At 35.9% G+C, this 15264-nt stretch overlaps 1 protein-coding gene across 3 annotated transcripts in view; it reads left to right on the top strand.

Moving 5' to 3' along the window:
* The window catches only part of LOC107084715 (protein kinase C alpha type), a 175371-nt gene that overhangs the window by 114741 nt on the left and 45366 nt on the right, over positions 1 to 15264 (top strand). For all 3 annotated transcript variants that reach the window (XM_015374673.1, XM_015374670.1, XM_015374671.1), the window contains exons 6-8: positions 10907 to 11063; positions 11273 to 11407; positions 12677 to 12770. In XM_015374673.1, the coding sequence (XP_015230159.1) occupies positions 10907 to 11063; positions 11273 to 11407; positions 12677 to 12770 (386 nt within the window). The remainder of the gene's footprint in view (positions 1 to 10906; positions 11064 to 11272; positions 11408 to 12676; positions 12771 to 15264) is intronic.

The following is a 15264-nucleotide window of genomic DNA, read 5'->3' as shown; positions in this document are numbered from 1 at the left end:
TGGATTTGTTGTCAAATTCCTCTCCCCTCCTTTAAACAGTCATTTGGCTCAGATTGAGTCACTAATATGATCCTTCTGGGTTTCCTGGATCCTTTTTGTCAACAACATTCTTAAGTATTCCTAGACTGCAATCTGCATAACTACTGTTTTTACACATAAAGTGTAAAAATAATAAACAAAAACATTTTTTACACTGACTGATATTGACTGGTTAAAAAGTTTTAGGTCAGTTACTGTAGGAGAACCACAATTATTACTATGTGCTAAATTACAGCATAATGAGCACCATGCATCTTTAGGAATTTGGATTGGGTAGAAATGGTTTTCAAAATGTATGATTTGGTAGGAAATGTTGGTTTCCTCCCATAAGTGTTTCAAAGTTTGTTGTAATATTGGCTAATTCTACCAGTATTGGCCCAATAAGTAAAACTAGGCCATTGACAACAAATATTTATTTATTTTTTGATAACATTAGTCAATGTTATTTGGAAGAAAGTAAATTATTAAGAAAGTATTAAAGAGGCATTGTGGAGTTTTTTTTTTATGATACTGCCACCTGTGGCCAGAACGCAGAACTGCAGCACTTTTCTGCTCATTCTCGTTGCTCGCACTCTTACTTGACAAGTTTTATTCATTTATTTATTTATTTATTTATTTTTACAGTTTTCACCTTGCCTAGAGTTGCCATTGGTGTCTGAATTGAATTGGATGCCAGTCACTTCCGAGTATTCACAAAATCCATCTTGAATAGAATACTTTGATGGTTTGCCAGATCAGACCAATTTAACATCACATCAGCAGAAACATCGCTGGAACTTCAGACCCAAAGTAAATGCAGCAAAATAGGCTTCAGGCTTATAGATGCATCGGCGCTGAACTACCAAGATGTCAGTCTGATCATCAGACGATGTTTTAGTCGTAAAGAGTCAAATAAAACAGCTATTTTAAAGATTTTTTTTCATTAAAAACGTACATAATATCTCTTTAAACTGAGAACAGAGAAGCATTGTCAGCTGCAGGTCTCTTTATTGTTTTAAAGCATTGGCAACTATTTAGAATGGAAAATAATATTGGTAACTGGCCATAATAGTAATATTAAAATTTATATCTATATATATATATATAAACTACTGCTGCTCAGTCCTCAAATTCTCTTCAGGATTTTGCTTTAGCAAAGTCACAACATTGACTGATTGATGTTTGATGTTCTTAGCTGTTCGGTAGTCACTTTGAACATATGGTCAGGGTAATTTATTTGGAAGACCCATGTGTCTTCGAAACACATATAAGGCGCTCATACAATGAATGTCAAATGTTTTTTATCATATTCATAAATATCTAATTTAAGACCTACCTTTCCTGATGAAATTATTATGTTAAAGGTAAATATATTTTCAAGCATAGTCCAGTGTGTGTGTGCAGGATTCCCAAAGACCCATGTTTATTTCACACATACGTGATTGTCATACATAGAGGTGTGAAGTTACACGGGGTCTTGCTTGTGTACATTGGTTAGGAGGAAACCACTATCATCACCCACCTCCTGTTTGCTTTGTGCTAAGACCAACTGATCATTGAGGATCTGCGTCAAGTCGTATTCCTGACGTGAACTCATACACGCTGTCCTGTTTGTGCGTTTTCTGTCCTATGTCTGTGTGTAGGTGTTTGTGTGTAGAACTGCTGTACCAGCCTGCGGCCCACTCAGGCCAGATTGCATTTCAGATTTCATTAGCTGCTGTGGATGTCTTGCAGACAGGCCTGCCAAGAGAATTGTGTTACATGGAGATGCAGAGTGGCAAGAAAGTCTAGTGGATGACAGGGAGAGAGGAAACATTACTTTGTGTACCATTATTACGGCACAACTGTAAACCATTTATTAGGATGTGCCTGCAGCCTCTTTCTTTGTCTGTTTGTATCTGGCCAAGTTCATGCTGATGATGAGGTTAGAATCAATTAGAGCAGACATTAAGTAACAAAATAGATTAAATATTTAATAAATGCATTTTTCTACATGAAACAGATGTGGTTTCTTGTAAAAGTTGTTGTACAGTGACAACCTTTTGCCATAACTGGATCCACAAACCTTATTGTTACTCATTGAAAGCTCACATATTAAACAACACAAATTAAAGAGTAATTGACAGATGTAGTGGAAGGGATGATTTTTTTAAAAATAAATATAGATCTAAAAAGTGTGCTATGGATTTGCATTGAACCCCAATTCAATCCCGCACAGGTTCCCTAAGAAGTACCTCCTGCAATTTCTTGTGAGAGTAAAGAAACCTACCAGAAAGGACAAGATTAAATATTGCTTTATGGTTAGCTTTGGAGAGTAGCAGAGATCCAAATCATGTGGGAACATCTGGTGGTGGAACAGCTTTTCGTGATGCAATCCACACATCTGGGCTTTATGCAAGAGTGACAAGAACAAAGCTGTTTTTGAAAGTGAGTCATTTTTGTAGTTTTCCACAAGTCATGCAGTCTACACACAAAGGAATGGAATAAGGTGTTCTGGTGATATGAGATCAACATGTATTTATTTTTATACTTAAAATGTTCTGCTTGGAAGAAGATTTAATACACAGTACAGTACACCGTTCTAACCCTGAAACACACTGTAGCATTTGAGGCATCATGCTGTGGGGATGATTTTTTACTGTGGGAAAGCCTAACCAGTCAGAGATGATCGGATGGAATTAAACAGCAAATCATTAAAATAAATCCATAAATATAAAAAAAGCCTCTAGGTGTGTTGGCCTAGTGGTTAGAGCTTTGCGCTTGTGCTCTGATAAAGTTGCAAGTACCTGGTTTGACCCCCCACAACCCTGGGTTCCTGAGCAAGACCCTGAGCAACCCCACACTGCTCCCCGTGCACTGCACAATGGCAGCCCACTGCTCCCCAAGGGGATTGGTTAAATGCAGAGAGTGAATCTTCCCATTGTGTGACAATAAAGGGATTTACATCACCAAAGAAAGCCTCTAGGCATGCTTTGGTGTTGCAGTGGTTAGTGGACACAACCCATGTATGGAGGTCTTAGTCCTTGACACTGCTGACACGGGTTCGAACCTGACCTGTGGTCCTTTGCCGCATGTCTCTCCCCCTCTCTCAACCCCCTTTAATCTCAGCTTATTGTCCAAAAAAAAGTCACTAGTGTCTTAAAAAAAAAAAAAAAAAAAAAAAAAAAAAAGCCTCTAGAGGCTGTTTTGAGACCAGGTTTATGTTTCAGCGAGTGAACACCAATAACCATCCAAATAGAGCTGCAATGGAACCGTTAAGATCAAATGCAGCTTTTAAAATAACCAAACTTGAATTTTAATAGATATTTGGAGCTCTATAATGAGTAAGTTGTTTGGCCTTTACAAGAGTTTCCAGTTTCAACAAATAGGTGAAGCATTTCAACTAATTCCCTTATTTATTTGAAAAAATAATAAATGAGCTAAGTTAAAAGCTCCTGGAAATACCAATGGTAATTTAATTTAGCTTCAAAGGAAAAACTTATCTTCCCTGTTTAGTAATTCCTGTATAGTTCCTTTTTGCTCCTGTTCTCTTATGTACACACACTGATCAATTAGTTTTTTATGAAATTAGCTTTAGCTAAGCACATTTGGACAGAGGTATGAGTAAATATCCCTTCTTGTTTAATTAGCTTTATTTTGTTTGCAGTTCCTCTGAATTAGTAGTTTGTATAAATATTTTCTTAACTTGATGACAGATTGTGTTTTTTTTTACACAAAGCTACTTGGTAAACAGAAGGCCATATTTAACAAGTAAGGATGAAAAGAAAAACCTTCATAAAATACACAGCAAGCCCTTAGTGGCCACACACTTAGTGACAAGAGAGGACAGTCTCCAAGTCATCAGCTGGTCCGAGCCAACATGTTTAGTCGGAGGTGACTTGGATGCCAGTGGAAGCAGCTGCTCCTTAAACCCCAAACAGCAGACACAGACAATCAGACCTTTTTGGCAGCAGACGCTCAAATAGCTGAATGAAATTATGAGTCACCCAGAAAACAGCACGAGATTTGTGCTTAGCATCCAGAAACATAAGTTTTCTTTCTAGGGTGAGGATAGACAACATCAAGCCTGTTTCCTGTTGTGCTCCTGCCCAGATTTTTCCTTTGTCTATTGGTGCTGAGAACGTCGACCTCCTATTTGTTAAAGCAGGATTATTGTTCATTCATTCACAGCCTGCATCCCAGGGTGGGACATTCACTTGGAGGAGACCTTCCCCTTAGTGTCTGATTAATCCTCACACTGGGTGAATATTTGAGGACATGCACATAAACTCCTGGGAGCTGGACTCTCCTTTGGGGGTTTTTGGGATAGACACTGGTAATAATTACTTTTTCATTTTGCTCCCATATTGACTCACCCAGCTTTGCAGGATTAAATGGATAAAATGTTTTACAGGCCCTGTTATATTTCACAAATTAACTACTCATTTTTATATAGCTTGTAAAAAGAAGACTTGATTTTATAGCAGAACCTTACAGAGCTGCAGAGACACTTTTGCTGTATATATTGTCAGCCTAGCGCTTTCTGTTGATGTCTCACTCTTGGCTGTGGCAGCCCACCTGCTTTGTAAAAAAAAAAAAAAAAAAATGCATTTTCCCTTTTAGAACTTGTTACAGTTTTTGTGCTTCATCTAATTGTATTTATCAAAAAGAGAAGATTGTTTTCTTGGTTTGCAGGCTTTATATATTCAGCTGAACATTGCAGGTTGCAAGCCAAAATATTTTCATTTATACAGAAGAAAAATAAAATACTTTTTATATAACTTGGAGCTTTTTACATTTGTCACCAAAATAGTTCCCTTTAAGATCACAGACAAGCAAGATCTACTATACGTAGGTCCTAACAATCAAATTAGTAAATCAGCTATAAAAACGTAATCCTAATTAAACAAATAGTACAATTTAGGTCTAAAGTTACAGTACGATTCCAGATATGAGTTGTAATTCCATCAGTCCTGCTGTGTGGATGCAGTCTGTCCGTTCCCCAGTGGTGATCCCCATCCAGAACGTGAGAGATGCCTCTATTAACTTGCCAGCCTGTCTTTGCAGTAATTTCCACTTCTTTGTAGTGTCTAATCGAATTTGCACGGAATCCAACAGCCTCCTGCTATGAGGAAAAATTCACTTAAAAAAATTCACTTATTAGATTTTTCACCAATGAGTCAGAGTTACAATGACGCAGCTGATGGCACTTGAGATGAAACCAGAGCCAGAATCTTTATGTTCTGCAGTTAGCACTTTGGCTGTATAATTGGATGGTCTTAGTGTTTGGTAATGCATTGCTGAGAAGATATTTTAGCAGCAGACAAACACTGGTAAAATTAGCCTGTGTTTTATGTACTTTAGGCTTTTTATCTGTTTCTGCTCATCTTGTATATTGATTAGGAGATACTGACTTCTTTTTAAAAGCTTTCATAAAAACATGCATTTAAAAATGTTGTTTTCTACATGCAACAAAACTCACCTTTCTTATTCATATGTCTTATATAAAAGTGAGAGTATCAAACAGCAGTTTACCCAAACTGAAATGTTTATATCTGGCTTTGATCTAACAAAACGTTGTTGCAGAAAGTTATAGGATCTGACAAATTTAAGGTTGAACATTAACCACAAATTAACCTTTTTTTTTTTTTGTTTTGTTTTTTTTTTTAAACAAAAAACCAAAACACTGATCAGCTAAATAATGTGATCTCACAGCGAAACATGGAGGTGGCAGCATCATGACGGGGGCTAAATCTGTTCCAAAATAAATTAGGTTTTGAGTTGAATGAAGATGTGAACAGTTCTAATTCAAATCGTAAACTATAGAAAATCTTTATGGTTGCTTTAGGAGGGTTGTGGAGAAGAGAAGCTTTTAACTTTAACAACATAATGTCAAATCACATAAAGAAAAGCTGGTGTTTTTCAATTACTGCGTCCTCCGTTTTTTTAATATCCACTCAAGCTGACATTTATGAGGCAGTTTTGTCTGAAAACAAGATATTTAGTCTCTTCATAAACATTTCCACAGAGTAAACACAGCCTTTAAAGAATTTGTCCTCAGGGACAATTTCCTTTCTAGAATCATCTTCAACTTGTTGATCTCAACCTTCATTAAAGCTTAAGAGACTAATTTTCAGATGTCTAACTGTAAGATGTGGTGAAAGATTTCAGGTATATTGCAGGGGGACACAATGGGACATATGGCAGATGTTTCATCCTTGTTCTTTCATGCGAAGAGATAAAAACACACATAGGCGACCTCCCTTTTCACAGCGTCTCCAGGGGAACAGCTGAACTATGTTGCTGTGGGACTTGTGCTGCCAGACTCCCAGAAGTCATGCCGTTGGTATTCCCTCTGTGTTTTCCTACCTCTGCTCCCTCTCCTCAGCTTGTGCATTCTGCCTTTACATACTTTTAACATACGCCCCCACCTTTCTTCTCTTCAGTGTATTCCCATTATCTGCCTATCTTTCTTCTGGTCTTTATTGTGCTTTATTTCAAAGTACAGCAGTTTATATGCCTCTTTATTTTTAGGCACTTTTCTGGATATGGAACTATACATTGTTTTTTTTGTTTTGTTTTTTTGGTGGGAATGCAGAGATCTTTCTTTCACAAAGGGAAGCAAATGAATTTGGCTTACAGTAAATACTGAAATGCACAAGGTGAGGTATAGATCCCGCTAAGAGCAGATTGGATTTCCTATGCAGACTAAGCAGTTCTAAAAGCTTTTTAGTCTGTGGAGTAAGTAGTTAAAAAGCAGGCAAAATGGTGGGGAAGTGGATTTCCAGGCTGTAAAACGGCACAAACAATCTGTTTTCTTTATAAAACACAACAGATTGAGGCAAGTACTTCTTACATGCTCACACCAAAAACCACTTTGTTTGATTTATCCCACATGGTCAATGCTCAGTGTCATGTGAAGTGAATCAGGTAGTCTACAGTACCCCCTACTGGTGATAACTGGAAACACAATAACCATAAAATCCCCAGACTAGAGTAAACCACCCCAAATATTCTGATAGCAAGACATTTAAAGCTTATTCATTCACTCAGGCTTTAAAGTTACTGATTTTTGTTCACATTATTTAGTTTTATTATCACACAACTAAGGTAATCATAACACAGTTTCTCTTGTGAATTTATTGTTGTTGTTGTTTTTTTTTAATGTCATGTAGACAAGCTTTTTCCCCATAGGCTTATCTGTTTAAATAACCCAAAATATTTTGTTAATTTTAGACAAATGTCAACAAAGTTTGTTTGTCTCGGTTCCCCAGAACAGCCAACCGAACAATTTCCATTTCCTCTCTAAATGTCACACGGGATCTGGGCTTTTTGCATACATAATGTAATCTGAATTTTTTTGCAATGTTTCCTTTTAAGTTGTAGCTTTATTTGTATACATCTTTAAAGTTGAGAGATGATCTTAAAAAAGCATGGCAAATACTTAACTCCCAAGTATTTTAGTAGAAAACAGTAATGTAGCTATCATAAATGTTTTCTGAGGACGCTGTGCCACTGCTCTAAACCTTTTGACTTTTAGTTTAGGTCCAAAAAGTATTTTTACCAGGATGCTTTTAAAAAGTGAAGTCAAAATATTAAGAAATAATGTCATTCATTTAGCTCAGACACTCAGAAAAAAAAGAGATAGTTTTATATTCTCTTTAAGTATTAAAGATTAAAATTTAGCAGGAAAATTTGGAGAGTTTGATTTTGATCAAACCTTATAAAATGATCCGTTTATCTCAGCAGATATTTCTCATTAACAGGTGATGTTTTCTTTAAAAAAAAAAAAAAAAAAAACTATAGCTGATCAAATGTTTGCCATCGTTGCCTGATAGCTCTAGAATGAGCTTCCTTTGGACAGAAGAAGAGCTCTTTCATTTGATGTTTTTAAGAACAGAATTCCACCCCATTCTAAATCTCTCTTAAAAACAAGATTTTATCCTTTGGCTGTTATTACTATGTAGTCTTAGATTAATTGTGTTGCTTATTTGGGTTTTTTGTGCTATGTGTGTGATTTAATGAATTTGACATTCTTGTATGTGTTTTTAAAATAGTTTGTTCCTAAGAATTTGTACTAATATTTTTGATCTCATTGCTTTACCAATGAGGGCCATCTTCTCCAGCTGCACAAACTTTATGTCCTGAAGCACAAACTAAGCTGTATAGAGCACCTGTTGTTCAGCCTGAGNAATTCAATGCATATTTCCTATTCAGAAAATCTCTCCATATAAATTTACTCAAGACCAATATATTACTATCAAACACATTTTTTTTTAAAGAAATAAAACAGTTTCTTTTTTCCATTGTTATAATTGTTGTCATTATCAATATGAAATAATTATTTATTTTGAAACAGTAAGCCGAGTGTTTCAGGCATTTTTATATTTTATTTGCTTTAATATATGTTATCATATTTTGACTTGACTTATATAGAATAAAATGCAGAGTTCTGCAGTCTAACATTTGTCTTTATGCTACAGTCTGTTAGAACTGAACAATCCGCTCAACAGCTTTCTGTAAAACTTCTCAGATATCAGAGGTTTGCCAGTTTAGAATCGCTCAATATCCTCCTACACCTCAAGCCTTCTACACCTCTTGCATCACCTGTATCACTCAAACGCACTTGTGCACTCTGCAGTGGTTTCCTCTAACTTCCAGTCGTGCAATATTAGTTCAACACATATTCTCCATCATAGGTTTATAAGCGAAAAAGCAAACAGCAGAAGGCACCACACTCAGGGTTTGGTTTTGTTTATTTTTCAAAGATCCATTTTATTCTATTAACACAACTAAACTGAGAGTAAAGCAAAGAATAAAACAGTTTTATAACGTTGTACGTGATTATTTAATCTGTCTCTACAGTAGTTGCATTTTTTAATGACACTGACTCAGCACCGATATTCCTGGTTACCTTTTTGTCTGTCCCAATTCCAACAATAGATTAAAGCTCTTAGAGCTTCCTTGCATTTCCAACCATTGGCCCTTGCTTTACACAGTTGTCATTGTTTAGGCCTCCAGTGTAATAAGAGCAACAGGACTTCACAGAGATCTTCCCGGAGTCTCACAGGGCTCGTGGTTCAGCTAAACAGCATTCATGTTGTCTCTGCGGGGAACTTCAGTGCAGTGTGCCGATAAACATAGCATGTGTGTGTGTGCATTTACCTGACTTTATGCAGATATCTGTGTGTAATGCAGTGTAGTATATGTCTGGCATTTCTCCAGATCTCAGCGCTAATGGAGCGCTAATGTCCCTGGTGTACCCATGTTTACCTAATAACTACATATGGGAGGACAAGACGAGAGCTTTCGCCTACTTAGGCGTGACGCAGCCTGTAGGTCTGACTCACCGTTCTCATAATACCTCCTGCATTCTGTCCATTTACGTCTCAGAAGCAGAAATAATCCTTATATGCTGCAGCTTGTCTTTTAATCCTGGATCTTAGGAAATCTTAGCCAGATGTTCACCTGTTGATTAAAATTGTTCTTTTTTCCCCCCCTTACATTACCAAAGCAAAACATTTAGCAGGATGTCCCTGTGGATAAAAAAGGAGGAATGAGTGCATATGCTTACTAATGATAAAATCTTAGATTACTGTCTCCTGGTTAGAATTTATATACACTTGTTATGAATGTTATTCTTATTTTGGGCCTGTAACGCATGCATATGTAATAAACTACAAACGTAACATGTAGTTTACCCCAAACGTAATAACTATGAACATTTGAAGAGATTTATTACGGTTGTGAGGAAGCATGTATCTTCTGAGATATTTAAAATGCAACAAATAATTGCTGTGTTTGTTGTTTTTTGTCGCCTGCTGAATATAGAGGAACAACTCTGCGATATTTAAAAATAAATACAGAACTAAATAAATAAATGCTCAATAAATAAATAAGCATACAATTAATCGCCCCAAAAAATACAATAAACAAATAAATGTAGGTAGAAATTAAATTATACAGTGAGACATAAATGGATATATCTCTTTTAATTAGCTTCTTTATTTTTTTACCTTTGTAATAATTACCTTATTTATTTATTTTCTGTTATATTCTTCAACTGTATTTATTTAGAACTTAATTTTTAAGTATTTATTTATGTACATGTGATCATGTTTTTGTCTGTTTTATTCTTCCTTTGTATTTTTTTACCCTAATTATTTCAACGCTATTTATTTCTGCCTGTGGTTTTAACATTTCTGAATGCATTTCTGCCTCATTGTGTAAATGAGGATGGGGTGTGTCTTTGAGGGTAAACTTCTGCCCATTGGTTGGCGGCCCATCTTCGCACTCGGGTCTTTTGTATGTATAAAAAAAAAGCAATTAATTGTGTTAATTTTTTAAGCCGTTAAAATTAATATATCTACTTCATTGAAATTAACGCATTAAGGTCATAGCCTTTTAATTCTCTTATTGGCAGAACTAGAAAAGTTCTTTTCAACTACTGTTTTTTTCTGTCTTAAACTGGGTTTATGCTATCAGAGATTTAGATGTTCCTTTCCTCTTTCTCAACTAACAGCAGTCTAGACGTTTCTTTGGGATCATTGTCCTCTTAGAGCACTCAGCTGTTTTCAGGGTTTAACCACATTACTTCATCTTACCCCAGAGATGAAATTAAATGATGACGGAAACTCAGAAACCATCGTCAGCATCTGAAATAAGGCCCCTTTTTTTTTTTATTGGTTATGGACAGAAATGCCGCCAGAAAAGAAAGAATCCTCCCCTATTTAAAAAAAAAAGAAAAAACAATTTCCAAATAAAATAAAATAAAATAAAATTTACAGCAACAACCATAAACACAACTAATATCATATGGAGATAGAAGGCATTCAAACCCTATATTTGAGAAGCACAGTATCTTAGCATCCAAATGAGATATGTTTCCTTTTTTTTTAATCTCTTTCAGTGGGTGAAGGTAAAAACCTCATACCCATGGACCCCAATGGCCTCTCGGATCCATACGTCAAACTCAAGCTCATCCCAGATCCTAAAAACGAGACCAAGCAGAAGACCAAAACCATCCGCTCCAACCTCAACCCCAAATGGAATGAGACCTTTTCTTTGTGAGTACCACCGACCCACCATCTTCTATTCATCCTGTTCTTCCTCAGGCTACATTGCAATTTATCATCTTTAGTTTGTCTTTACTTAAAGCATTCCATGATTTAAACATGAATTGATTTTCAGATGTTCTAAACTTCTGTTTTAAAGTGCACTGTTTCATTCTGTGTACCATGTTTTTTCTCTTTGATGATTGTAATGTGCTGTTCAGCAAGCTGAAGCCTTCAGATAAAGATCGCAGGCTGTCTGTGGAAGTGTGGGACTGGGATCGGACCACCAGGAATGACTTCATGGGAGCGCTCTCCTTTGGCGTTTCGGAGCTCATGAAGTCTCCCGCCTGTGGCTGGTAATATTGACTTTCCTTATTATCCCTTATTTAAATTGTGGAGTCTGATTTTAAAACCTAAACTGAGTTTAGATCCTCACACCAAATACTCCCTTATTTGTACTACTACATAGACCTTCCATTTTTATAGTTTTAACCTATTTTTTTTAAGTAATATCAGACCAGATATTTATATATACATATATATATAAAACCTTTAATCTTCCTCTGGTAGTAGAACTAGTATAAACTACTGTAGGTGTCCCCAATGTTGGTCCTTCAGAGTGACCATCAGTATTTATATGAATCCATTTTCCAACCTGTCTGTATGTTGGAGAAGTAACCAGGCCTCTGCAGAGCTGACTGATATCCTGATGAAGAATTTCAGACATTTGATTCAGATGTGCTGGATCTGGGATACTTTGACAAGTTGCAGAATAGTAGCTTATGATGAATTCACCTGGTCTAAAAATGTCCTATTTTAAGCCAGTAAGGATGATCAAAGTTATTTATGTTTTCAAAATGCCAGACTACTTTCTTTTAATTCAGATGTTTAGATACACCATTAGATTTAAGTTCTTCTAAATAAATTGGAGAAGCCAGGTTGATAATGTCATTGTTTTGTAAATTTCTGGGGCTGATTCAGTGATTTATTTAGATTTAGCAGCTGAGTAATTGGATGTATCGTGAGCCGACAGCTTCAGGAATATTGGTTCCTTCTGTGAAATGTTAGACTTTCAAAAGTTGCCCATTGAAATTGCATCTTTGTGCACCCCATGCTGCTCTTCTAAACCTTTGGATCACCTCTGTAATCTAAACACATGCACTTTGCAGCAGCTTCCTCTACTCTCCTCTAACTGAACATCCGGCTATTTTGCTCAACACATATATTTTCTGTCACAGGTCCTTCCAACACAAGCAAACAGCAGACTGTCAAATATTCCTTTTTTCTTTTTTTTTTTTTAAATATCCATTTTATATCGTTAACATCTGAACTGAGACAAAAGCAAAGAATAAAACTATTGTATCATGTTGCCACCAATTAGAAACTTCAAATTAGTTCTAAAAGCCTCTAAGTGATCTCTTGCATTTCTGCAAGGAACCTTGCTGTGCTGTCTGCTGTTAAGAATAGCTTTAAGAATCATTTCACTTTTGCACGTTTTGTGTGTTACAGTAGCAGCGTTTCTGTATTTGTAGCAAGTTTGCACTTTACTGCTGTTTTCTACGATTGCAGCCATTTTCCTTTACATGTTTTGTGTTGTTTTTTATTTTATTTTTTATGTTTTTTAGGTTCAAGTTATTGTGTCAGGAGGAGGGGGAGTACTACAACGTTCCCATCTCAGTGGAGGACGATGGCAATGAAGAACTGAGGCAGAAATTCGAGGTGAGACCTGCACTAACTCAAAGACTTCCTTTCTTTCTTGTTATCCATATTGTATTGTGTATTTATAGTTTTCAAGCCAATTTCTTTGTATTTTCTGCTGTAAATGTTTTTGTTTTATAGGGCTCATGAATTATATGCAGTTAACACAGAAAGTAGGGAACTTAGGGGCTGTTTGATTATTTGTAAAGAAAAAAAAATGTTGGTTAAGCAACCAATTCCAGACAATTTAAATATGTATTGATATAACCGAAAGGAAATAATGGAATCAGTAAAAGGAAAAAGACGAATATGAAGATGTTGCTCAGTCGGGCACTAACAGGACAGCCTAACCTATCACAAATATTTGATGACTATAAGCAGGCCATTTCATTCTCTGCACTCTGAAATTTCGGAGCTGGTCTTCTTTTAAACCCACCTTATAGTGGCTGTCATTGACATACGAGGGGCGTTCAATAAGTAATGCCCTTGACCCACTTCCAGATGTTTGATCTAGCTGAAATTTTGCATGTGAAGTTATTTAAATCTCTATAGATTAAGTAGCAAATTACAGCTCTGAACTATTTGTGGTTTCTGACTTATAAGTGTTTGAACTGAGTCAAGTCTGAAATGGAGCCTATTGAGTGTCGAGCAGTGATCCGGTTTTTCTATTGGAAAGGACTCACACCATGGGAGACTTTTGATGAAATTAAAGTAACTTATGGTTATGATGCCCATTATATGACCTTGCAAAATGTTTTACAAGGTTATATTATGGGATATTATCACTATAAGTTACTGTCATTTGATCAATTGTGTGCATCCTTTCACATGCAAAACCTCAGACTTGACTCAGTTTTAACATCAGTAAATCAGAAACCACAAATAGTTCGGAGTTGTAATTTTCTATTTAATCTATAGAGATTTAAAATACTTCACATGCAAAATTTCAGTTTGATGAAACATCTGGAAGTGGGCCAGGGGCGTTACTTATTGAATGCCCTGCGTATCTCAGGGTAGAGTTCAGTTCCAGTCGATGGAGAAAGGGAATAGCAGCTGGTTGAATCTCGTTTTGTCATCTCTGCATTGAGATGGCCTTCAGTGAGGACAACTCTTGTTCTTTCATTTCTCACCCACTCCCTCAAACTGTCAAACCACTAAAAGCTGTGTGACATCAGCAGAGAGGAATTTAAGCATTTTCATGCCCACATATTCAACTCTGCTGCTCAACTCAAATAGATTTTTTTACATTACAAAAGTGGCAAGTTGAGGAGAATTAACAATTTTGCAAGGCTGCAACATCTGCTGCCAATTAGCCTCATTTAACCAAAGCAAAAACAGATTTAACAATTTGAAAACTAAAAAACATATTAACTTTATATTATATTTGCCATGTTTTATTTTTATGTTAATTGTGAATTATTAAAAGGTTTATGAAAAATATTCTCTTCATCCAAATAAATGAAACCTATTCCTCTTTTACATTAGACTCAGCTCTCGAGCTCCCTCTTGGTTAATCCATCTTCCCTGAGCTCCAAAGCATTTCCACCACAGTTATCAGATTGTCACATATGCTCCCGAGCACCACAGCTGTTAACTTAATCGCTATGGGACAGCTGCAGCTTTGGCTGTTCACATGCAGCTTATTGTCTCCTCTGCACACTTTGTGGTAATTGTTTCCACTTTGGTAATACTTGATCTATGCTTTTTGCATTAACAAGCTCTTGTTTTAACCACTTTTGTTTACTAGTTTGAAGCATGGAATCACATCATTGTTTTAGAAGTTTCTTGCTTCAGCAAAGTTATTAGGAATACCGGTTTCATAGACGGTGAATGCAAAATATTTTATAAAGACTATGCACTAATTACAAAAAAATGTGTCAGACTGCTATTCTTTTATACAGTATAATTAATAACCCTAGTTAATCAATGTTCATTGTTTGTAGTGTTTCTGCCTGGCACATTGAAGTACCACTGACTGAGGCAGTTCCTATTATTGCTGGTATTTTCTGAACATATCATCTTAAACGTTTCCACTCTAATCTTCTCTAGATTTTCCATTAGCTTTTAAAAAAAAAAACATTATTTGCAGTTTTACAATTTAGCCTTGGGGAATGCAATCATAGAGTGGAGTAACACATTATAAGCTGTTTTGATGGGTTTATTTGTGTTGCTTTATTTCAATTTTCCTTCTAACATCATTCTCCATAAAAGGTTCACTCTGATTTAATTGGTCTGTGAATGTCGTCAAAAAAGAAAAGAGTTAGTAAATCTTTTCTTCAGGCACACCTTTAAGCAGCTTTTTTCCTGATTGCAGTTTCCAAAGCAGATTCAGACTCTGTTTGGAAAGATACGTTTTCAGAAAAATATGTTTACCTGAAAGGATATTTATTAAGTTTTGCAGCAGGTTAGCTTTTTCATCTAATATACAATGACAAGAAATTTTCATTGTTGCTAATTGTAAAGAAATTCATCTTTTCATTTAATATTTGTTGAAAAACAACAAAACCAACTTTGT

This window comes from Cyprinodon variegatus, unplaced genomic scaffold, assembly GCF_000732505.1.
Source record: "Cyprinodon variegatus isolate N-32 unplaced genomic scaffold, C_variegatus-1.0 Scaffold107, whole genome shotgun sequence".
Classification (NCBI taxonomy): Eukaryota; Metazoa; Chordata; class Actinopteri; order Cyprinodontiformes; family Cyprinodontidae; genus Cyprinodon; species Cyprinodon variegatus.
Note: the sequence above shows the minus strand (reverse complement) of the source record. Positions and strands in the feature narration are given on the sequence as shown.